The sequence below is a fragment of the Tachypleus tridentatus genome, chromosome 10 (genome assembly GCF_004210375.1).
Source record: "Tachypleus tridentatus isolate NWPU-2018 chromosome 10, ASM421037v1, whole genome shotgun sequence".
NCBI classification, from domain to species: Eukaryota; Metazoa; Arthropoda; class Merostomata; order Xiphosura; family Limulidae; genus Tachypleus; species Tachypleus tridentatus.
Window position 1 is genome coordinate 81,899,702 of NC_134834.1, and position 25,910 is coordinate 81,925,611.

At 32.2% G+C, this 25,910-nt stretch overlaps 1 protein-coding gene across 5 annotated transcripts in view; it reads right to left on the reverse strand.

The window, feature by feature from the left end:
* LOC143229711 (uncharacterized) overlaps positions 1 to 24,655 on the reverse strand; it is a 58,466-nt gene extending 33,811 nt beyond the window's left edge. The window contains exons 1-6 of one of the 5 annotated variants that reach the window (XM_076462427.1): positions 24,592 to 24,655; positions 21,964 to 22,157; positions 7,424 to 7,498; positions 4,627 to 4,676; positions 3,608 to 3,661; positions 1,603 to 1,774 (exon numbers count right to left, since the gene is read on the reverse strand). In XM_076462427.1, the coding sequence (XP_076318542.1) occupies positions 1,603 to 1,774; positions 3,608 to 3,661; positions 4,627 to 4,676; positions 7,424 to 7,498; positions 21,964 to 22,144 (532 nt within the window). In that variant the 5' untranslated portion in view covers positions 22,145 to 22,157; positions 24,592 to 24,655. Of the gene's footprint in view, positions 1 to 1,602; positions 1,775 to 3,607; positions 3,662 to 4,626; positions 4,677 to 7,423; positions 7,499 to 21,963; positions 22,158 to 24,151; positions 24,373 to 24,525 lie in introns of those variants that run through there. The other 4 variants (XM_076462424.1, XM_076462426.1, XM_076462423.1 and 1 more) reach the window with 4 other exon arrangements.
* Positions 24,656 to 25,910: the final 1,255 nt, after the last annotated feature.

Sequence of the window (25,910 nt, forward strand, 5' to 3'; positions counted from 1 at the left end):
TTTTTGTTTATGTTATACCAATTCATATAGCATAAAATATTTTAACAGTATACAAGTTTTAAGTTTGTAACATTACATGGCAATATTTTAAAAAATCTTGAATTTCTCTCAGTGTGACACATTTTTCCATACACATCGTCTTGAAGAAAAATGCAAAATTAGGCACTATAAAATCATCAATGCTCAAACAAACACAATTTTAATAGCCTTCAATTCTGTTTTAGAGCTATCAACTAGAAAATTGGACACTTCCTGCCACACCTACCTGTCACATCCTTTTATTCTCTCTCTTATATTTAATTATGTATTACCTATAACCAATAGAGTGTCGAGGTTTACACCAATAAAATGATGTATTTTATTACCTTATGTTCTGAATAGAGGTGCCACTTTCACTTGTAATGTAGCTTTGTTTCCCATGAAAATCACAACAGCTAGCTTAGATGAAATTGTAATGGTTCTTGTCACATAGTTAGAAAGCCAGAAAAATTGTAATTGTTATAGAAATTTGTCTGCTTTTTGTGTTATTAGTCTATGTTCTTCAGTGAATTATTCAATGCATTACTACCACTGGAATAAAAAAAATAGGTTTAAATGTCCTACAAAAAATAGACGTGTTTCGATTATTGACAATAAGAAAAAAAATGGGTACGTACTTTATTTCTTGTTTTTCATATTTATTTTTTATTATTATAAAAGTAACTAAAATGTAAAAATATGGTTAGTTAAAGATAAGATTAGGTAAAGTAAATAATAATACAATAAAAGTGTTTCACATGGCATGCACCAAACCAGTTGAGTAACGTAATACAATAGCATAATGTCAGTTGCATGTGCCCCAAGAGATTTATAACTTATAATGACACTGACAGTAGTTAGACATGGTTCGAAGAACAATGAAAAGGGCAATGAAACAATAAATTTAATCATAAATAGATGTATAGTATTATGAGTTTAAAGCTATAAAGGGTAAATGATTATTGTTTCAGGTTTCCAAAAACAAAGGGGAGAAAAAATTTAAAGCAATTTGTTTTTTTTTTGGTGGTTAAGAGTTTGGTGAAATTGACTGATCCCCTTTTGAGATAGGGTTGAGAAAATAACAGGTAAAAATACAATGTTTTACTGGATAAAAACAAAAACGTTTGAAATGTATTTAAGAGTTTCAGGGAAGAAAGGTATTTTCAATCTTAAGAATAAAATGTTTTGCACATGGACTATTTAAAAGAAATATTCAGTATATTCATAGACAAAGCTTTATTTTAGTTTATTAAAAATACTTCACTAAAAGCGATGATTTTTCTTGAATGTGAAAGACTTAATGTTAACTAAAAAAACAAAGTATGTAAAGATATAAACACTATATTCATAGTTAAAAAGTATTAAATCCATACAGACTTTAAATGAGTACACAGAGGTCATGTGGTTGTTCAAATTGACTGAACCTGATTTCACAAAGTCATTTTTACTGTAATTTTTACATGCAAATTTATTAGTCAAAACTAAAATTAATTTTTTTTCGCATTTCCTACATTTACTTGGAAAATTCCTGATGGTTTATTATTATTTCAAACTCTGAACTTTGATTACTGTTATTGTTTCTACCTTCCAGTTTACCAATGTGTTCATCCTTCTGCTGTCTAATAATCTGTAGCTGATTGCTGAGACCTGACTGTATCTTCATTTTAGCCTCTTCCATATATGACAAGTTCTGCTTTGACTGGGCTACGACATTCATCAGCAGGTTAAGTTTTTTCTCAGACTCGTCAAACTTCTCCTAAAATTGATTGTCAAATACAAAAGCAACTTCATGTAGATTTACAAAGCGTAATAAATAGAGATTTTGGTAATACAAAAGTGTACCTTTACCTCAAAAAAAAAACAACAACAATGTCCTGTAAGAAGTGTAATACAGAAGAAAAAACAAATCCTGCACACATCATTTATCACATAACATATTTTGCTTTTCCAACAAACATACAAAATATACATATAATACAACTACTATTTATCAGAAAAACACTGATTTATTCTACAGTATTGGAAGTTGAGAAATGGTGACACCACATTTGTTGCATACTTAGGATTACTGTTATTGTAGAATAGGCTTCCTTCTGAAGGAAGTGACACAAGGGATAACAATTTGCTTGTACCCCAGCAGTCAGAATACCACGAACTTTATGTTCATCTCCAACAGGATTTCTAGCCCCAAGCAGTAGTTGTGAATATGATGCACTAGTATTTTGTGTTTACTTTAAACAGAGTAGTGCCTACTGTTTTTTCTACCATCAGTTTATTACTGTATTTTTGTGAAATATAATTCCATAGATGCTTTAATATTCCTCAGAATTAAATTTGGTAAGTTCAAACACATCCTTAACAGTGTTTACACTGAAACTTTGTGCAGGTCAAGTCATGGTTGTGAGTGTTCAGTTAAATTCTTATATCTTTTAGACATGGGGTCACCAACATTTGTTGCATACTTAGGAATACTGTTGCACTAAACTAGGTTTATTTCCAAAAAGAATGACATGATGGATAACAGTTTGTTTGTACCTCAACTGTCAGCATGCCACCAACTTAGTGCTTATTTCCAACACCAATGGCTGACATGCAGCACTCATAGCATGTTTCATGGTACATGTATGTTTACCATGATTAATTCTCCTTTCTCTCATCAAACAACCATTGACTGCCACTAAACAATTCTAATTTGTTTTATATCTCATTGTTTGAAGTACAATACTCATTTTAGCCTTTTGGTTTGGCTATCTCTCGCTCAAGTAGTGGTTTTGAACAGCTAAGTATCCATTAAGACAAATCACACTAATATACATATATTATTATTATTATAGAAGTAGCATTCATACTTGTACTTATGTCTAGATTATTGGTAACACCTTCAAGGAATTATTTGCTTTACAAAAAGAGCATACTCTTTAGTTAACATCACTTATGCAGAGTTTGGGTTGACTTTCTGCCTTGGCCACTTCTGTTATCACTCATGAACCCTTTTCAGTTTCCATACATTGAATTGTCTTCTCTAGCCAAAAATTTCATTTCTAAACCCTTGCAATGTAGCATTTTTTGTTTCAGGTGGGCCATAAGTACATTCACCTTTTTTCTGGGAATAGTTTAATGGTCCATACTTTTTACATGCAGCACACAGTCTGACACTATTCAATTTGATTAGATAACAGCCAATCACAACAAAGCTAAAGATATGATTGTACTCTGGTGCAATTCCTTTTCACACAACAACAGAAAAAGAAACAAACCCATAATACATGCATCATTGTATACCCGTTTTATTTATAGTTTCTATAAATAGTTTCAATACACAACAATTAAGTACAAATTATAATATAAATACCAAATACACACATCTGAATATAAAGTCTGAACACAGCACCATCAGTAATACACAAAAAAAATATATTCAGTATGTTAACTATGTCTCTTAGCTAGTAATGTATTGAAACACTTCTAATTAATTGTACCTCCTCAGAGCAAACTGAATTTTCTGTTATAAATAGTTACATATACTCAACTTTGTATGTTAATAAAAAGGATATATTCACACACACACACATATATATTCTAAATTTACCTCCAGTTCCTGTTTTTCATTGGTTAAATATTCCAGTTTTTCTTGTGCTAATCTCTGAAAAAAGATGCCAATTGAAGACTTATTATATTTCTAAATGGTACAGAAATTGTAAAATGTGCTCTGTTTTCTCAAATAGAAGACAAAGATTTCAAGTCATAGTTTTAAGACATTTATATTATATCCATTTTTCATCTCCTAATTTCTTATAAGTACTTGTTATATACTTCCTGCAATACTGAAAGTTAATATTTTAATAAGTTTTAAATACAGCATGGCTAAAAGTTCTTTATGTTTAATAAATACCTTCCTAGTTATGAAGCAGTCAAGTCTAACAAAGAGCATCTATATAAGGTTATCTTCAATTTAAATTGATTTTACTGGAGTTCAGGTGAATTTATTAACTGTTATTTACATGCAAATTTGCTATAAAAAAACAGTAAGATAAATCACCTAAAAATCAACTACTTTAAAGCATTAACTGAATCAAAACATTTTATAATCCTCATAACATGTTAAGGTATATAAATAAATGATCAGTTGCTCTTCTTTCTCAAACAGAAAATACAATAATTATTATTTCAAAACAATTGGACCACCTGTACACATTTAATTACTTGTGAACTACAACTGCTCTTTTCAAAGAATCATACAATCTTTTGCCTTTACTTAACTTATAGGGGTCTTTTTACCTGTTTATTTGTGCAAGCTTCCGAGACCCCTCCACACACACACACACCACACATATATATAATTCAAGAAAAAAGTTTGAATTTCACTATTTCAATTTCACACTTTTAGAAATATCTTTATACTCTATGAAAACAAAATTTGTTTTCCAGAGTTTTCAAATTAAGTTCTCATAAATAACATGTAATCAGTTTAATATTCTAAGTAGTATTAAGTTTGACTAAAAATTGTTCTTACTACAATGTTACTGAAAAGAAATTTACATTGATAAGTCATTCATAAAACATAAAATACGGGAAGACTCACGACATAATGTACATTTATTTTCCTACCTTTTCTGTTGCCAACTGGTTTTGAATGGCATTATACTTCTGTTGTGTTTCTGGCAAGAAAGAATACATTAGTACACACAAGTGAACAAAATCATTTTCTTTCAACATGGTTCAATAATGAATACAAATACTAAATATCTATTTATGTGCACAGTTTTAACATTTTAAATATGTTTGCTCATGGCATTAATTCTACTCTAATGAAATATTCACAGAACTTTCTTCTTTTCTGTTACTGATACAACAATGTAATTTTATTACACAATTTACTGAAAAATACCCACGCATACATATATAGTGCTAGCCATAACAAAATTCTTCATCAGCTGTGGAAGTAAACAGAAAGATAAAGCCAGTGTTAGTGTCTATGTAATAAGTCCAAATATCAAAAGTCATGTACACAGCTTTTAACAAAACTAGCATTAGTTTAATGTTATGAAATAAAATCCAGGCTTAAGAAGTTCACCTGTCACATAATCAACTGTACTTAAAGTAATTTTAATATTTCATGATTCAACAGTCTTACTGTTTTTCCATTTTGTTTTTTGCACATTAAAATATTTCTTTTTGAAACAGAGTGTATTTCTGGTTGTTGAGGTGAGACAAAACTTCCATTCCTAAAAATATTTTTATTAAAATACACAAAATATGACACATTCATAATACCAAAGTCCTTAAATAAATCTCCACATGATTAGTTTTATGAGTAAATAAGATTACCCTTGAATTTTAGTCTTAAAATGACAATGAAGATATGGCAAAATACTTGGAAATCTGGTAAGAGCTAGGTTAGCCACTGATAAGCATTTTCTTGCATTAGACACTCACTATTTAAATAAACACCTACTTTTACACATATACTATTACATATTCCTTACAGTAATAATTAATCTAAACATTATTTATTTAAATATAAATAAATTAAACACAAATGGCAATGTACACACACACACACACGTCAAACATTAAAATATTGCAAATGTGATATATTAAATTAAAAAAAATAAATTAGTTTTACACCAAGTTTTCTGATATGTTATTTTTAACCTTTCACAAATGCACTTGCATTTACAACTTTTCTTCTAGTCTCTGGCAAGTCTCAGTATTACGGCCTTTTTTTTTTTTTTTTTGGTTTATACCAATGACATAACTCAAGGAGAGATAAACAGATCATTTAAACTTGTTGATGACATTAAAGTTTTGGTTGTTGCTGGCTGTAAAGAGGATACTACTGCCTTACAGAAAAGTTTAATTGATTTGGTGAGTTGGGCAAAAAAATGGCAGATGATTTTTAGTTGTAACAAATCTAAGGTAATGTATGTGGGGTATCCCAATTTGAATTATGAGTATAATTATGATTAAAATAACCTCAACAATGTGATGGAAAATATCTCAGTGTTCTGACTAATCAGTCTCTTAAGCCATTTAAGCAATGTGCTCTTGCTAGAAGCAGGGAAAACAGGATTGTAGGTTCTATCTACAGAAATATTAAATACACATCTAAAGAGATTATAGTATAATTGGTTAGGCCATATATGGAGTAATGTTCAGAAAGAACACTGAACTGTTGGAAAGGGTTCAGAGGAGGGGTACTATGATGATATTGCAAATGAAAAGGTTGTCACATGAGGACAGGTTAAAATTTGTATAAATCAAAATAATAATTGATTCAATGCCTAGACAGTAAATTATATAAAATGGAAATAAAAACTGTAGCTTTAATTTAATTAAAGTTGTCTGGCCCAGTGATATTAAGAACACAATATAATGCCAAATCTTATGATAATGCTTGTTTGTTTCATGCTTTAAAAATGTATAATGGATTTAAGATAAAAAGTACATAAGTGACTATGATTAGATGCCATACTCAGTTCTCTTTTTTGTCGTCCAGTACTAAAAAATGTATGACGAAAGATTGCTGATCAAAATTAATTTCAAGACATAAAATACTCAAAAAATATAGCACCTATTATTGTGTTAGCATTAATGTTATAATGTTAATTGTGCTAATAAATGTTATTTGTCGAGCACTTGTTTCATCAATTACACAAAATCAACTCACAATAATGCTAAGTTAATGATTTCATATGCAACACATGGGTGTCTCATCAAGAATTTTCAGTTTTTTTTTCTTAAATCAGTAACACAATTAAGCCTAAGCAAGCCAGAAATCAGTAGCAAAAGTCCAGTAAATAACCCACATCAAGGTTGATGTCACATTGGAGAAAAATTTGAGCAAAGAAAAAATATACAATTATAATACCATGTTTGACTATTTTTGGAGCACTAGATTTAATTTTCCATGACTGTCAAAATTCAAAATCAGGATTGTACACTTGGTCACCCTGCCTTAGTGATGCTTATTTAGTATGTCCCTTTATTCTTTACTTAAATTCTACCCACTGCAGTAAAATATTTTTTCTAGAGTAATGTTTAAAAAAAGCACTTGTAAGCATGAATGCATACACAGAATAAAAGATTTTCTTTTTCTTATAGGTATTGTTTTCATTCCATATAAAATAGTACTTCATTCATGCTTTTGTTAACATCACTTTGAGGTTCTTTCCAATTAGACATAGGAAATATGTGAAATAAAACATACTTAACAAGCATGCAAACTTGCTTCATTCATTTAACACTTCTGACCAATATCCATACACATAAACATTTCTCAAGGTTTTACAAGCAGTGCACGTGCTATGAAAAGAATGTCCATTTTCTCTATAAACATTTCTTTTTATGTTAAGTATATAACAAGTAAAAGAAATAGCTGTGGAGTGAATGAAAACCAACCTACCAAGTCTAAAATTTTTATGAGATGCTTTCTCTTCCTGTAGAGATTTTTCCAGTCGACTCTTGTGTTCATAAACAACTAAATTCCAAAGAAATAATGAAAATGAAAAAAATAAAAAGGTGCATTTCAAATCAAATAAACATGAAACATTAAACTAATTTTATGCAAAAGAAAAGTGCATATCCAACAAAGATACATTAATATAACCCCACAACTCTTCCGGTAATAAGGAAATGATTATGGCTCACCCATATGTTATAACATGATCAATAATCTACATTCATAAAGCACCTGTTTCTGACCTGCATGTATGTGAACTAAGTTTTAACATTAATTTTTAATACAAGTAAAATGTTGATAAATAAAAAAAGATTTCAAATATGTGGAATGATATTATATTCCTTCTTTAATAGTTAACTATTAATAACTTTAATTAGTAGCCTTATATCATTAATATTTTAGCATATTTAATAACCTTCAAATTTTACATTCTTTTTACTATTAATTTGTTTTTGGTTTTCTATTCTTAGAAGTTACTAGCTAAACATGAATCATGAACTTCAGAAGTAGCAAACATAAGTGATTTCTAATTAATGAAGTAGAAGTATTGATGTACTGTTAACATCAATATGTTGCTTGGCATCTGTGGAAGATTATCTAATTTCAGATGCGAGTCTTAGACTATTGTTCTGGTATGTTTATACTGTATTTGGTTTTCTTTCTTTAACTTAAAACAGTTGGTAAACTGTTATTGGTACTGAGTCATGTGAGATGTTGGTATTTGTGTATTCTCACTTTAACTGATTTTATAATTTAATCAGTACATTTATTACCACATTCACATTGAATACTGTAGATTATATTTTTTCATTTTAATGAGCCTGGATAATGTTTTATGAATACAAGTTGGGATCTAACGTTATTACATATTTTGAAATTAGTCATAACATATTTCAGGTATGGACAAGTCACAGTGGTCATTTCTGTTCAATCTTTGAAGTTATAGTTTGAGGAAAATTTAAACTACAACATTCCATGTGGATATGGCAATGAATGCACTGGCAAAATTCTAAGGTCAGTTAATGCAAGAACATAAACAAAAATCAATACCAAACAAAATGACTCAAGAACACTAAAAATTCAACAGCTTTACTAGAATGTAAGTATTTAATATGTCAAACCACATCTGAAGGAAATGAGAAGCTTAAAAAATACATCCACCTAGTAAAGAAACCTATTTAAACTAAACAGTGAAGCCACCATCATCAGATAACAGTACGATACAGTTGAAGGTATTTCCCTACCAGTTCTTAAGATTCTAGGTTTGAATCACACAAATAAGCCCTCAGGACTAAACACTTGAAAACAGCAGGACATTAACAGTCACAATATAATGCAAATTACTAAGAGATTATTAGTTTGAATATTATTAAGCATATATTTGAGGGAAAAAAAGAACAATTAATAAAAACAATGCAATTATAATCCACTTATACCTTGTTTGTACATGCCAAGAATATTAAGTCTATTGGTTGCTCTACCTAATTATAAGGTGATAATCATAGGGAAAGCAATCTACCCAGCTCTTGGACAAATTTTTATCAATGAATAGTGGGATTAACTTTGACATTCAAATATTCCCAACAGCTGAAAGAGTAAGCATATTCACTGCCATTTTTCTTACCTGTGACTCACATATTGCAAGTACAGTGCAATAACCAACCACCAGGCTAACTGATGTATACAATTACATAGCAAATACTAATTTCTAGTACACAAGTATCACAAAAGTGACAAATTGAAAATTAAAATATTGCATACATTTTTAACTTTCTATTTTGATAGATCTTCCTGAAGTGGATTAATGTAAATATAAAATAAATGTCAGTAAAGACTAAAAAGAACAATATATGATTTAACTAAGATATCAGGGAAGCAATAAAAGGTTAACTTTGGTCCTCACTAATGGAAATTTACAAGTTCAATGCATGCTTTATTATTCTGCAAGATCTTTAAAAGTAACAATAACATAGAAACAGATGGTTGGTTGGTTGATTTAATATTTTATGGCACAAAGCAGCTAGGCTACCTGCATCAAATGTCCAGTAAAAAGATAAAACTAAAGTAAATGTAGTAAAATTCATAAAAGGAGATGAAGGTAAAACAAAACAGCATTTAAAAACATAAATAGCATAAAAGCAATGTTGACATCTATTCTACAATGTTAAGAGAGAAACCACAGCAAGAGAAGTTGTAAAGGACTTTCTGTAGCATAATGGTAATTATCATAACCCACCAGGAAGACTAACAGGTAAGTACAAGAACCACCATCAGTCACCTGAAGTTGGCCTTTCCAGTTCTGGTTCAGGATTATGCATCATTACAGCAATTAACATAAAGTAAAGTAATAAAAAAGTTTTAAAAGACATGCAGCAAAATTGTAATAACTCGCCAGGATGATTAAAGGGTAGTTCAAATAGCAGCGTTAGTCACCTGAAGTTGGCCTTTCCAGTCCTGGTGTCGAGTTATTTAATGTTACGACCATTTTCTAATTTCAAATCAAACTAGGGAGATTGTGATTCTTAAAAGGGAACCACAATAAAAAAGGTTTAATGAATAAATATAAAACACTTAAATGACATTAAAAAGATTAATGGTCTTTAAAAAAACTAAAAACTTTATCTAGGTGAACAGTGTCACCGTCACCAATAACATTGTATAATGTTATGGACAAATCTTAGGACAGAACACGTTTAAAATAGTACTGTCATTGAGAGTTGTAACGATGGCAAGAAAGTAAAATGTGGCTTATTGTGTTTTGAGTGTTACATAAACGACACACTGGTGCAACAGTTTCAGATAAAAGAAAACGATGAGTTAAAAACCTGTGACCAATGCATAGTCTAATTAGAAACACTTCCTCCTTCCGATCCTTACAGAAGCAAGATGGCAAAAGTTCAATATAGAGTTTTATTTGGAAAAGCTGAGTCTTGAATACAGGACCATAGTCCATGTATGGAACAGGCACAGTGGTGATGGTGTTACAGCAAATAGATTTTGCTGCGGCGTCGGTGAGCTAGTTCCCATGAATACCAAAGATAATCAGGCCAGTTGGTTTTGAATATCAGCGCGAACAGGGTGTGAACTAACGTGAAGCAATTCCAGGGCCAGTAGAGAATGAAGCAAGTCACTATAAATAGTACAGTTTAAGTACTGTTTAGTTTCTTTGTGATCCAGGGCAAGAGAAAAGGTGTACAATTCAGCAGTGAACACAGAAGCTATAGAGGGGATTCTGTACACAACCACTGAACCACATCAGACCATGGTTGAGCCCACACAGTCACCTGATTTTGAACCATCTGTATAAATAGGAGTAGAAAGATGGTTTGAAAGATGTTCAGCAAATAACAGACAGTATTTCCAATCAGGAGTGTCTGATTTTCTTAGATGACTTAAAAATAGGCCACATTTGGGGACCATAAGAAGCCATGGTGAGAGGGGCTGACCAGTGGATACAGCAATGTTATCCAAAGACAGACCTAATTCATCCAACTGCGTCTCGATATGAAGTCCAAAAGGAGCCTGTTTTTAAGCCTTCCATGCCATGTGGCAGGCAGGATTCCACCACGGATGAGGATATAGTAGAAAATGTGTCGAGGATTTAGGAATACACTGAGCAGCTGCTTGTACAATACACACAGTTACTGCTGCCACACAGTCGTCTATTGATAACTGAGAGACAATGCAGGATCAAGTTCTGCAAGAGCAGTGAAAGTGGACCATCTGCTTGATCCAGCTTCCACCGGGGCATGTGGGTTGGGTGGCATCGACCATGGCCAGTATCTCTCAAAGTTATAGGAAAATGATCACTGCCTCATGGATTATTGTCAACCATCCATGAAAAATGGGAAAATAATGAAGGGGAGCAAACTGAGAGATCAATAGCAGTATAGGACTGACTAGGTGCATCAAAATAAGTGGAAGAACCAGTACTGAAAAGAGAAAGGTTGTGATCAGAGAGCATATGCTCTACAGATCGACCCCTCCTATCAATAACAGCACTTCCCCAGAGGGGATGATGTCCATTAAAGTCCCCCAGAATTAGAAGAGGAGACAGCAACTGTTCAATGATAGCATCAAGGTCTGATTGATCAAATGTCTCTCCAGGTGACAGGTAGAGAGAACAAACAGTAATGGTATGACCCAAGGAAACACGGATGGCTACGGCCTCCAAGGGTGTGTTGAGTGACAAAGACAGGGTGGGCACATGCTGATCAACCTACAGTGCCACCCCTCCACCACACAGCTTGAAATTTTTTTACAGAGAAAATTGCCGAAAGGTGACTGTATTGGCAGGTTTCAGAAATGTTTCCTCTAAGGAAAGACATACAGGATGGTAGGAAGCAATCAGTGTTTTGATGTCATCCAGATTAGATCGTAAACCTCGACAGTTCCATTGTATCAAGGTGGCCATTTTTAATGACGTGTTGGCGAATTGGCTGTAGAACCCTACTATTTATGACCACGTCTTTTTTCTTTACTATCCTTATTCGAGGGAGGTCTATTGACCTCCATGAATCCAGCCCTGGGTCGATTGGGCAGGTCTTTGTTGTTGGAAAGGGATTCCAGTGACTGAGGATGTAAACGAATGACTGTTTTGCATCTTGGGGTGAGAGAAAACGATGTATCCAAACAAATGCCTGTATCTGGAACCAAAGGATATGGATCTTGGGGTTTGTTGGAATGTGTGGGAGGAACAGAGATGGGTGTAGAAGTTGATTCATCAACTTTCTTAACCATGGAGGTCAAAAGGCTTTTCATTTGTTTTGAGAACGATTCTCTTGGAGGCACAGAGAGATCTGTCTGCACTCTTACTGTAGTTGTAAAATGAAGTGCAGCAGCATATGTCCGAGATGAAGTGGTGGACAGCAATTTTCGAGCCTCAGGATAAGTAATGTTACGAGTCATTTTCAAATGCTGCACCTCTCTTTCCTCCAACTATTTAGGGCAAGAACAAAAGTAGGAAGGGTGAAAACCATTGCAATTGATACAATGTGGGTCTGTTTTACACTCATAAGCATCGTTGTCCCTGCCACCACAACGAGCACATGTCAGGGAACCACAATATGACATCTTTGAGTGACCAAACCTCTGACACTGGAAACATTAGAGAGGGTTTGAAATGTTCAGTCATACCCTGCAATTAAGATAACCTGCCTTGATGGTGGCAGGTGCACGTGGTGATGTAAATGTCTAAACGAGGATATTTGTCGGCAGTGTAACTCCATCTTTGCAAGTGGAGAAATGCCTCACTGCAGAATCTCTTTGAGTGGAGAAACCAGCAAGAATCTCTGACTCAGGGATGTCCTTCAAATCCCTCTCAACAATAACTCCTCATGATGAATTAAAAGTAGCATGAGGTGTAACCTCAATAGGTATATCCCCAATTGCTTTTGAATTCAAGAGGAGTTCTCTGTGTTGGAATGTGGATGTTTCAACCAATATGTCTCCAGATCGAAGCTTCTTTATTGACTTTGGAGAGCCAGCATGTCCCTCCAGTCCCTTCTGAATAAAAAAGGGGGACATTTGCCCTAAAAGTTTCTCTGAAAGAGAATGTAGAATCAGAAAATGATGTACAACCGGTGGTACAGATGTTGAAGATTGCTGATCAGAGTCTTCAAGACGTGGTCATTTACCTCTTGACTGTTTTTTCACTATTTTATTTATATCTTTATTAAGAGGATCCATAAGAAAAAGAAACTTTCGGTGCCCACTGACTCCACCCACCATGGAGCCCTACGAAGGGACACACTACAATGATAAGCAAGGACACTGCAGCAACGCCAGGGTTTCATAAGCACTATACCCAAACATCAGCATCAGATAAAATGCCCACAACACCCGTTGAGAACTTCCAACACTGGTACTTGGTTGACTCTAGCCCAAGTGGACCAGCCGATTGACCCAAAGGGGACCACTCAAAGGCCGCCCGTCTACAGGAATTCAAGGCCAAATTGATGTATTAGGGTTGAACCCCTCAACCACCAGGATCCTCTCTTCCCCTTCAAGGGTCGCCAAGCACGGCAAACACGTGGGTGGATGTTTAGGTCCCAGAGGAGGTAACCTGAAAGAAAGGAACCTTCCCTAGGAGGTCCCCTCACCACGTACAAGAATCCACACCAAGGGGAGAGAAACAGATAGAATAAATAAGGTAAATCTTCTATGTATATGTATATCATACCAATTTCTATTTTCTGACTGAAATAGTCTTGAAAATGAAATTAAACTATTTGCTATAAAACATCATTATTCACAATTTCATATAAGAAAGGAATGTACTACAGTGAAATTAAAAAATTACTTACAAAAGCATAAAAATTACTGAGTGTGTGTTTTTCTTATAGCAAAATCACATGAGACTATCTGCTGAGTCCACCAATGGTAATCAAACCCCTGATTTTAGCATTGTAAATCTGTAGGCTTACCGTTGTACCAAAGGGGGACAAAAATTATTGAAGAACATATGGTAACATGCATGGTAAAATTCAAGACCTTAGTATTTAGACTGAAAAATATTAATAATTTATAAATTTATTTAGAGAATGATCATTAACAGTATACCTCTCAAAACAATTATCTCTATAAATAACAACATTTTGCAGGTATCTGCATTAAGGAGAAATCTGTAAAAGCACTCAATACAAATTTCAATTACACATAAATATCTTGCACAAGGGTGGTCAAGTCTTCATTGAAACTTGGTTATATATTAGTAGGAATAAAACCGACATTTAAGAGTCTATCACCATCAAGCATAAAACTCTGAGGTACATAGCAAGTAAACTTTAATGAAGGATCATTAGGGGCTAAATTATAAATACATTAACTTATTTTTAATCTCAGTTTAATTCTTGAAATCATTAATTATTTGACTTACCACCTTTTAGTTACATATATTTGACTGATATGTATCTTTTTATACATCATGTTTTAAAGTTAGGTATAAGGTCATACAAACAAAGTGTCCTTACAGCTGTTCAAAATTACTGGCTAAAGATATCATGACATGCCACTCAGGTTGCAGCTCATTGTCACACACATACAAGATTAGCAGCATTAAAGCCATTTATCATAACAAGAGAAAAATAAACACAGTGAAACACAAATATGCCTCAGAAAAGTCAGGTGAACATAAGACTTGGAAACATGATAGCAATACAAAACTTACGCTTCTAAATTTCAAATAAATATAAATCTGATAAAATTCAACAACTCATCTGTACTGTACATTAAAATATGAATTTCAACGAGTTTTTTAATTTTTTATAACACATTTCATCATTTGGTGATTCAACAAATGCTTCCAGTTAGAAGAAAGAGAACAATGATATTGTACTATATTTACTGGAAATCTGTACTGGGTAAGTTGGCACTGAAATAATAATATTAATAGCATCTAATGTGTGATTTTAATTACATATTATATATTAAAAGCATGTGTATTGTATGCTTAGTTTCACTTAATCCTATTTGCACTAAATTTCTTTAATTTTGAAGTGACAGACTAGAGGGAAAACAGTTATTGAACACCATCTACTGTCAATTTGTACACTGAACAAATAGTTTCATTTGATTATTTCTCTTATCATGCACCCAAAGTGTAGAGATCAATTTATTTTGTTTTTTTTGTGGTAATGTGGTACAAACCATGAAAGCTCAGATGTACATTCTGACATGCTAGCCAATGGGCTACACTTAGCTCAATTACACTTTATAAAATTCTACACAGATTATTGCTTGATTGATTATTGCATTATATAACCATAGATTTGCTGCACCTGAAATTCTATAATGCACAATTAAAAATAAACGTATAAAAAACATGATGAGAGCATACACAGATACACTAGTAAAAATTAATATTATGCTAAATCATTATGCATTTTAGATTTTATTTAGAAAATTAGGTTAATTTTTACACCCTAGTTTTTAAGATGAATTTTGAAAATAACATGCTTTATTAAAAATCAATATATGCTATTTTTGTTTTTACCTTACACACGGTAACTTAACTCTCAAATAGTCAAGTTTCATAACAATTTTTAAATTTTCTTTACATGTGAATTAACTTTCAAATTCATGTACCTGAATAGAGAGAGAAAAAAAAACATTCAATGCAATCTCAACAGACTTATGACATGCTTGTTACTTAAAATAGTTTGAGACTGCTGTATGGTTCTCTGGTACATAGAACACCTGGCATGAGCTGCAAAACAAAATACTGTATTCCTGAAACGTAGTGTACATGATAAATTCAAAATCACATACACCTTGAAAGTTCATATTTTTTTCTGTAAAACTTTCCAAACTAAAAGTGAAACTAAATGATGCATGATGATAAATATCTCACTCAATTACAATCATGAAAACATATGAGGACAGATACACACCTTCATGTTCTTGAAAACAGTTTTAACAAATTTCACAGTGAACTGTATGTGTGGTACACATCAAATCCGTTACGTTTTTATAAAATATCTAAATTCTAGAAACATTTGTCAAAAATCAGTGTTTACTGTTTAACTGGTGCATACAAACAATAAAAAAGCATTTTTAAATGAGATAATAAATTATATCAAAAACAAAATATGGAGCTTTGTTATATCAGTGTCTTATATTTCAATGATCTATGAAACAGCAACTTTCTCTTTTAATCTTTAAATAAATAAACCCAATAACATATTCACTTTTCTGTCTTATGTACACACATTATGAATTTGAATCAATATCTTTCATTTTTATGTCTTTTTCACTATATAAATAAAAACATTTAAAAATAAGTTTAACTTTTCATACCCTTCAAAAACAAAGTAAAAAAGAAGTCATAATACTAGTATTCCCAATTTAATATTTAGAGGTACATATTAAGAATTCTACAAGTAGAAAATATATTTAAAAAAGTTCTGGAAGTTGTCTTGTTAATGAGAAAAAGAAAATTACTTCATTCAGATATATACGTTTTTCATTTATTGGGATATCAGATTGATCAATTAAAACTAGCAGAAAATACCTATGATGATACTTTTAGCTCCAAGTTACCACAACCTATAAATTTTATATAGTGACACACACTACATGAACACATCATATATGAATTCACCACGACTACCCCAGGACTGGAAATAAAGAGTCTTTGTTCCTATATTCCACATTGGTGGCTAGGGAAGTTCATCACAATGTTAGATACAGATACACATGAGACTGAATCCCAACTTGTAGCCAAGGAATAAAGAATTCAAAACCACTGGAATCACTGAAAGTGGACAAATTTCTTCTTATCCTGAAGAAGTCTGAAATACAATGCCCTAGGCTCAGAATGACAGGATTGTGTATGTCTTACTTGACCAAAGGAGCAGAACTTATCCAGTCTGGAATTACGAAAATTCATCTTAACTCCCAAACCATGTGGACAAAGAGAATTTCACTTGCCCTTGAAATTACAGAGAAGATGTGGAACACTGTGCTCAACCAAGAAGCCAGGGATGAAACTCATTTGCATTCAGAATTTAGGAGATAGTGGGCTCCCTGCCATCATGAACAATATCCTAAACTGACACTGACAAAAAAGCACCCCCCAACCAGATAACTTCACATCAAACTTGAACTATTATTACTAATAGGTTCCTGCGTCGGCTGGTGCCATTGCTACCAGACGTCTACAAAATAACATCCAAAGCCTCCAACTTCACCATCTTTTGCAATAGTGGAGAAAACTCACTAAAACACTCTGAAATGAAAGCCTCTGTCACTCCCAGTAACTGAAAACTGGGTGTGATAAGTACTCTCTTGTTCCACTTGCAGGATCTGGAAAGGGGAGGCTAATGCACATTGGGGTAGTCCTGAGAAACAGTGTAATGAGTGAGCCAAATTCCCTAAAATTTTAAAAGCAAACTGATCCCAACCTATTTGATCAGATGACTGGCATGGATGCTCAAGATCTCCTTTCGCTTTACTCATGAATGCTTACAAATGGCAGTCCAGCAAAAATTGGTGATACCATCCAGTGAGCTCCTAAATTGTCTTATAAAACACCTCATATATATGGATGCTGTTGCAACCAGTAGCAAGTATAGTTAAGTATGTTTGCTAGTGTGGAATTAAACTGATAAAGGCACATCTGTCTGAGCAACATTTGCTACAGGGTGGGATCCAGTGAGAGAAAGAGTAGGTAATAAACTATGGAAAGGAAAGACACAAGAAGAGAAGAAGCAAAAAGCACCCACCCTTCTTATAATCTTGTGAATGTAATCAAACAGTTGAAAATCATAAAAAAAAACTGATAGATTATGTTAAATAATGTCAGAGAAAAGTATCTGGAGAAATCCACATACTGGCCCACAAAGTGCCCTCCAGTGGGCAATTTAATCTAGAAGCTGAAGACCTAGAAATATGATGAATCTAATATGAGATTTTCAGAAGTGAAGTTTCTTCATGTGTAAAGAAAGTCCACTACAGGCACATGGATCAATTTTTGAAGCCACCTTGTTAAAGTAATTGGGAATAAGTATCAGGAAACTGAAGGATCCCAATGAGGAAAGTGTCAACTTTTAAGCCCATGAAAGAAGTCAGCTTGAGTCGCATAATACCCAAGATATCTGACAGGATATAATAAACGATCTGGATCAGATTGGTTATAAATGTGAGAAACAGCTAGTGAATGAATTCATGAAAAGGGTTTATTCCCTTTCCTGGCTGTCAGAGTCTTAAGATGAAAGGATTTATCAAGGTATGGCAGTACATAAGTGTAGTAATAAAGAATTCTGAGTGCATGTAGGGCAAAAAACTCTGTTCTACAAATACTCACATGCTAACAGTAATAGAAAATACACTTTGAGGAAAATGTGATACATGGTACATGAGGCTAATGGCTCAATATGTTGAGACAAAACATGTAAAACTACCTTAATATTGCAGCTGGGTAATTGAAACAGCCATTTGGGATGAAGAACTGTACAAGATTTGAGAACGATGGATAGCACAGGGAATCCAAAAACCTTCTGATGTTTAGAAAAACAAAAAGTAATAAATAAAGCTGTCTTATATGAACCGACAGTATATAAAAAAAAAGCCAGATCATAGAACAGTAAATGGTGGACACTTTTAGGTGAAGAGGAATTCAATTTCTTTGCAAAACACCACTGGTGAGAAAGGTATCATTTCTGCTAATAAACGGTCATTGTGGGTCAATGAATAGATTGAGACAAATGAAGGCAACTTCAGCTATTAAATCCCAATATTGGATGAAGGACTGCATAACTCTCAAACATGAAATCTGTGTTTGGGAATGTTGGGATGTGGACTGCCAAATGAGGGTGCTTCAACAGAGATGACCAAAAAGAAAGCATCAGAGATGGACACTCTTAAAAATACTCTAGAAGAGGAAACCACAGTTGGACTAACAAACTGAAGCTACCAGTTATAACTGACAGGTGATCTACTGTTAAAATCATCATCCAAGAAACATGGCAAGCCCAGTAGGAAGGGAGCCCAGTAAAGAACATCCAAAGTTCTAAAACAAAGCTCCCAAGAATGTGTGTCCTCTTGACAGGAAGTATAAGAGACCATGATGGAATTGTCTCAATAATTCAAGATTACATTCTCCTTTCACAAATCTGGCTCTTTAACAACATCCTACTGGACAGCAGGAAGTTCGAGAATACTGATATGAAAGAATGATTCATCATCTGTCCACAAACCCAAGAATTCCTGAACATTCAAATATACACTCCATCCCTGAAATGAAGCAGCTGTGAAGAGGTGTATCATAGAACAAGGGGGTAGTATATAGGAATACTGATAGCAGTATTGTTATGATCCAACCACTACTCAAGATCTAAAATGCTGTTCCTGATTACGAGAACTGTGGATTGCAGTTCATGATCCATTGGTCGCACAGCAACCACTTAAGGGATTGCATGTGAGTTTATACCAAAGGAATCAGATTTGATGTATGCCCAAATCCCCAAAAGAGATAGAACCGTCTGCACAATAGAAAGAGATACAAGTAAGAATTTGACAACCTGTTTCATGGCCTGGAGCCAGATGAAAGTCGGCTACACTCAGCTTAAAACATATTATGAAAGACACTCAGATAGACAATATATTTAATTGTTAAAAGAACAGACTTCCTGGCCTCAATAAGAAAAGCAGCCTTTGTGGCTTCTGTTGGAAAAATCTGGGTGTGTTGATCTGTCAACAGATGAAATGGTGCCATAAGTAGCCAATTGTCCATATAATGGCGAGTGCACAGACCCAAAGCACGAAGATGATGAGAAAATGTTCTTACCACACTGAAGAAGAAATATGCTGCAGATGCTAGTCCAAAGGGCAGAGTCCTAAACTGCAAAACCTGACCCTTGTGCACAAAACTTAGATATCAGCAGGATGACTCTGATACTGAAATGTGGAGATAGGCAATGGCAGAATCATACTTGGTTATCCACAAACCTGGTAAAAAATACCAATATACATAAAGAAAGGATTCCATCTTGAACCTGAGAGGACATAAGAATACTATTCATTAACAAAGGGTTTGTAAAGATATGTTTTACAAGTTTCAGTAAATATACAGTAAGCTTTAAAAATGATTAAAACTCAAACACATTTTTATGATATGTCTTTGGTGTTATATCAACTAAAAAAGCAAGGGCATACTTCAGAGATGATAGCTACTAATGGAAGTTCTATTAAAAAAATTTCTATGAGCTCTACTAAATGTACGGCAAGCTTTAAGTCAATGCCACGTTCACTAACAAACTGTGATGTTTTAAGATTACTCGTGGAGTTTAAAGAAAACATGTTTACCTGTAATAAAAACAAAACAAAAAACTGACAACTAATGTTAGTGTAAACACATTAAATAAAAATTACACAAAAATCATTTGGTATTTATAAAGAATTTTTACTGAACACATCCTAGTAAATTATTTTAACTAAATAGTTACATCTTGAGGATTATTTTTTACATTTTGTTTACTGTATGTGTGAATTTACTGATACATGAATCCATAAAAGGACAAAATGTATATAACACACACATATAAAACACTCTCACTGTAATGCTTACACTTTGCATGTGTGTAATAAGCAGGTCGCACATCTCCAATCATTCTGCTAGTAATACTGACTTGAGAAAACTCAAAACATTTCTTTTATTTAAGTATATTTAAAATAAGCAACATTATCTGTTCTTTAATCATATAAGATGAGTATCATTACTTGGCTTTCAAGAACCACATAAGGTAATAAATATTTACAGGATACATTCTTATTTATCTAGCAATGATATTTTTCAGTTGATTTGCTGACAATAAATTTTCTTCACTGGTTGCAAAAACATTATTCTGAATACTCAGAAACGTGTATTTTATGGCAAAAGGACTTGTGCAGTGAGTTAAGTCAATGTTCCAAACTAAGTGCATTTTAGAAAATTTAAACCTTAACATTAATAAATTATGATAAAGATATTAAAAAAAAAAAGCAGAGAAAAACTTAGTCAGTTATTTCCTGTATTTCTTTATGACGAGAAATCCGCTTCAAACAAAAACGTATCTAGGAAGGTCAAAACGTTGTTCTTTGTTTATCAATAACCATACCAGCCGTTCTGAGATACAGTTTTATTTCTTGTATTATATATGAATAAACTGGTATAAATAAAAAAAATTCAATTAAAACTTCAATGTTTATTGAATAATGATAGCATACTAAGAAACAAAAATTATTTGTGTAAATATTCTATTATGGTTTATTTATCTACATGTGACGTTGAGACACAAGTGTAGTCGTGACATTATTTACAGTTTGGTTCCAAGATTCAGAAAAACATTTGATTTTATTTTTATTTTTACATATAAATGGTAATTATGTGGTGCTTAGTTCAACCCACCATCTTTATAACATCAAAAAATAAAATGTTAAACTTATTACACATTAATGAAACAATAGTGTAAAAAAGAACAAAAATTATAACACACACACATTTCTTTAAGTAATTGCATAAATGTTACAGTGACAAATCTGAACCTTTGAATCAATGATGCTTCATTAGGTTATACAAGTAGTGACATTTTTTAAAAACTCAATCTGATGTAAGCTCCAACTTCATTTAACTCAATACAGTTGAAATACAATAACAAAGGTGAGGAAATTTAATCCAAAATTATAAATTCTATATTTAGTAACATTTTACAAAGAAATTATACATCCTTAACCTTTTCCCAAAGTTAAGAATTGTATATGGAAGACTTTAGACTTTTTATGTAAATTTATATATTTATTAACACTCAAACATTCACTGAATCTAACTATAAGAGTTTTCATTTTTTAAATGCTGTTCAATTATCTGCTATATAAATCACAAAAAAACCACCACAATTAGCACCAAGAAAATCTTTATCCTTTTAACCAAAAATCACAATTTCTACAAACATTATTTCCAAAGTTCTAATAATGAGAAATTACTTGTATAGCCCTTCATTACTAACCTTGTAATTGTGCTGATAATGAATCTCGTTGCTGAACACATTTATCTTGTGATCTCTCTACAACTTTCAGTTGTGAATGAGTTCTGCTAAGAAGGTATACAGTCAAACACATGGCACATATCACAAGACCATACAGAAAACTCCTTGCTTTAGAATTCCTCATAGTCACACCACTACTCATATCGCTTTAAAATCTGATGAAGAGGGAGAAAAAAACACCTCTTGTATCTATTAAAACACTTTAAATAAAACCTGAATAAAGAATATATTCAAAAAGTGTACATAAAATGCTGAAGAAGTAATTAAAAGTATATGGATGAACTTTAACACTCAACAAAATAAGCTTTAAATTTCAAAAATCAAACATTCCTGTAAGCCAATCATTGGTCCTTAACAGTGAATATGACTATATTAAAAACAACTATGATGCTGGTAGTTAAATCATACTAATAGAAATTATACAAATAGTAATAAATTACTTTGCTCACATTAACCACACAGCAAGTTTGTCTAGTGCATGTTTATAGTTAAAAATATGATTTTGTATGTTGTTTACAACTACTGCTTGCATGAAATTGAACTCTTAACTCTGATAAAAATACAAAAAAATCAAGACAGAGTTGAATCTGACATATCATTAAAACTGGGAAAAATGTACCACATATTCTTCACCTCAATCAGTTAAACAACACTATCTATCCTATTAACAAGTGTTAAAAAAATAATTTTTTGCAACTATATTGTTTTTTTTTTAAATTAGGCATGGATGGTACATTACTTTAAGAAGTTTTCAAGCAAAATATGGGCAGTGAGCCTGAAACATTTGAGAATCATTGCTTGGTCTAGAACATATGCTAGACAACAAACTGTTCTATGAATAGATACCAGATTTATAGAACTTACATCATGTTTATTTTAATTAGCAGACATATTAATGTAATGCTCTTTACTAATATTATTAAAATATCTAATTTTTCCAAAACCTTAAATAGCAAAAGTATTGAACACTGCTGCTTTTATTTTTCCCCTAATGTTAGACTTGTTTGCTTGAATGTAGTATGTACTGACTTCTAGTCATAGCAAACAAACTACTTTGAGCAAAACTGAAAATAAATCTGAGCATAGCCAATTAAATAGTTTCCTGGTGTTCTTGTAAGCTAATACTAACTTTTGATCAAACAAGTTGTGCATAGAAAAAGTACAAATCAATCTGGTAATCAATACAGCTAATTAAATAAAATTTTCTTACTTATAATGATTAGAATGGATTGTTTCATTACTTAAGTATTCATATTGTTAATATTTTCAGTCATAATTACAAATACTTAGAAAAATTATACTTTCATGGCTTAATGTATTTTTAATCCTGTAACATTTATGTAATTTCAATTTTTTCTAAAATAAAATATTGGCAACAAGAAAAACCACTGAATGCTGTAAATAAAATAATATTTTTATTGTATTCCAAAAATTGCAATGGAAATACAGTAGCATAGCTGTGGTATGCATATTGTAGCAACAAGCCTCCAAGTCAAAACAATTGAGAGAGTAATGTATATAGATTAAAACTTTCTTTTTGATTTTAAATATTAAAAACAAAACATGAAGTACTGCTAACTCTACACAGCAAGTAAAACTCTTATAAGATAAGCCAATCTACTAGTGACTAACATACATTTTACTGAATAAATATATTTTAACAAATAATACTTTTCCAAAAAAAAAAGATAACTCAAAATTCATACAGATTTTGAAAGAGGTGAAAGTATATTATAAAACAAAGGCTTTTATTTTAATAAAATAATGAAACTAACTAGTTCTTTTCAATTAACAAATGTTGGTATTATATTTAAATTTTAAGTACCTACGTTCAGTAACATAATTGAAACTTGTATTATAGAGCGGTTCCGATATAATTTATTTACGCAAATTTAATAAACCGTGTGTAATCCTTCCAAATTTTCAGTATTTTTTTTCTTCCCCACTCTATTTTAACATATCCGATATACATAACTGTAACAGAATATTTTTTCAACTGCTTTGGTTTAAGATTCCTTCTTCAAATTCACTGCAACTTAATCACATAAATCATTTTATATATACATATAATTGAGACAAATATACACGGCTAAAAAACGGGTGGCATCTTTTCACCCAAAATGGTAAAATTGTAGTTACTTTCACTTACTGTAGTTTTGGAGAATAAGCTTAAAGCTGTTTGTTTTAGAGTCTCTCTAATGATCAAGATGTTGCGGTTTCAAAGTACACAAATTATAATACCTTTTTGTTAGGCTTAAGTGGAGTATATGACTACTAGTACTTGTATAAAGTATCCGCACATTCTACGGATTCAGCGCGACAGAGCAACAACAACAACGTCGATAAGATAAAACTTCGATCGACTGGGACTTGAAACTCATGGATAGCTTAACCGAAATCTCACTCTGTCTCTATTTACTCTATACTTTAGGTCAACTTAAAAATTACCTGTAAAAGAACAAAAATACATAGTAAGATAAAAAATTGCTTTATTTTTCTCAAAACCAGTGAAAATTTACTCACCACTCCATAAGTAAACTGTAACTTATTTTATATATAAATTTTAAATCATTGATCTTAATTACAAACCTAAATAAATTATTTTCGGCCCCCTAGTATCAGAGATATGATTTATCTGACGTTGCTTTAAACGTCATCGAGTATCTTCGATTTCACACGTGGCATACTTTGGCTATTTTGTAAAGTTTATAATTAAAGTCACAAAACTTCATAATGATATAATAAATGCAGGTTACTATCATTGTTATCATGCAATACTGAAAAAGAAACAGTACTTAGTGCAGATTTGTGCACAAAACTATATTGCATTTTTCATCAACCAGTTATAGCATTCTAAGCTATTTTTGTAGTGTCATTTATTTGGTTGGTTGGGGAAACTGCGAGTCGCAAATGATGAGATAAAATAGGCTGCTTAGAAAACTTGAAATCTGACAGCAAGTTTTGTCATTGTAAATTCGAACATTGGTAATAAATAGGAGATAGTTGAGTAGTGTCTGAAATTATCTAAAACAGATAGTTAATCAGTTATTGTGTGTTACTTTTTACATATAAACTAATTTGTTTTACATTTACCATCATTTATCACATAGGCATACAACAATGTAAAATTACCCAAGTTTGTAGCAACATTAACATTCCTACGAAAAGACGTTTCTAGTCCTGATTTCTCCAAGCCCGTTCCCCTGGCTGTGGTTTCGCTAGATAGTAGATAGGGACAGTGGGAATCTCGTTAATCCATTCATTAATGAATTTAAATGGCAATTTCATTTAAATACAAAATTAGTAGCCTAATATTAATAACCTTTCAAGTTGCTCTGGGGCCTATGAGGCCCCACTTTTCGTAGGAGTGTTAAAGAATAAAATGAAGTAATATATTATTTTTACAGGAACTGAACGTTGAGATGTTTTGTTGTTGTTTTTTTCCAAAACAGTCCCAAAGAACCTTCCAACAGGGAAATTATGCTGTATATTTGTATCAGAAGGGTGATATTATTTTGGTCAAAAATAAAATAGAACTTTACTAAACTTTAGCAGTTGAAGACTACTAATTGAGGTAAAAGAATGAGAGCGAAGCGTTCCTTGAGATGAAGATTTCCACAAAATAAACGAAGATCAAAAAGAAAGAGACAGAAAAATGAAGAAAGACCAAGAAGAAATTTATTGAAAATCAAAATATCAAAAAGAAATTGAAATTTATAAGAAAGATTTGTATTATTTGTAAATGAAGTAAAAACAGAAAAGTCTGATTGAAGACGAGATCGATTAAATTATATAGGACAGGGGTGTGCAACATTTTTCGTCGGTGGGCCATATAACCAACTTCATCAATCAAGCGGGGCCACTTAAAAAACAAGCTTATTCGTGTACATGCACAATAAATTAAAAAA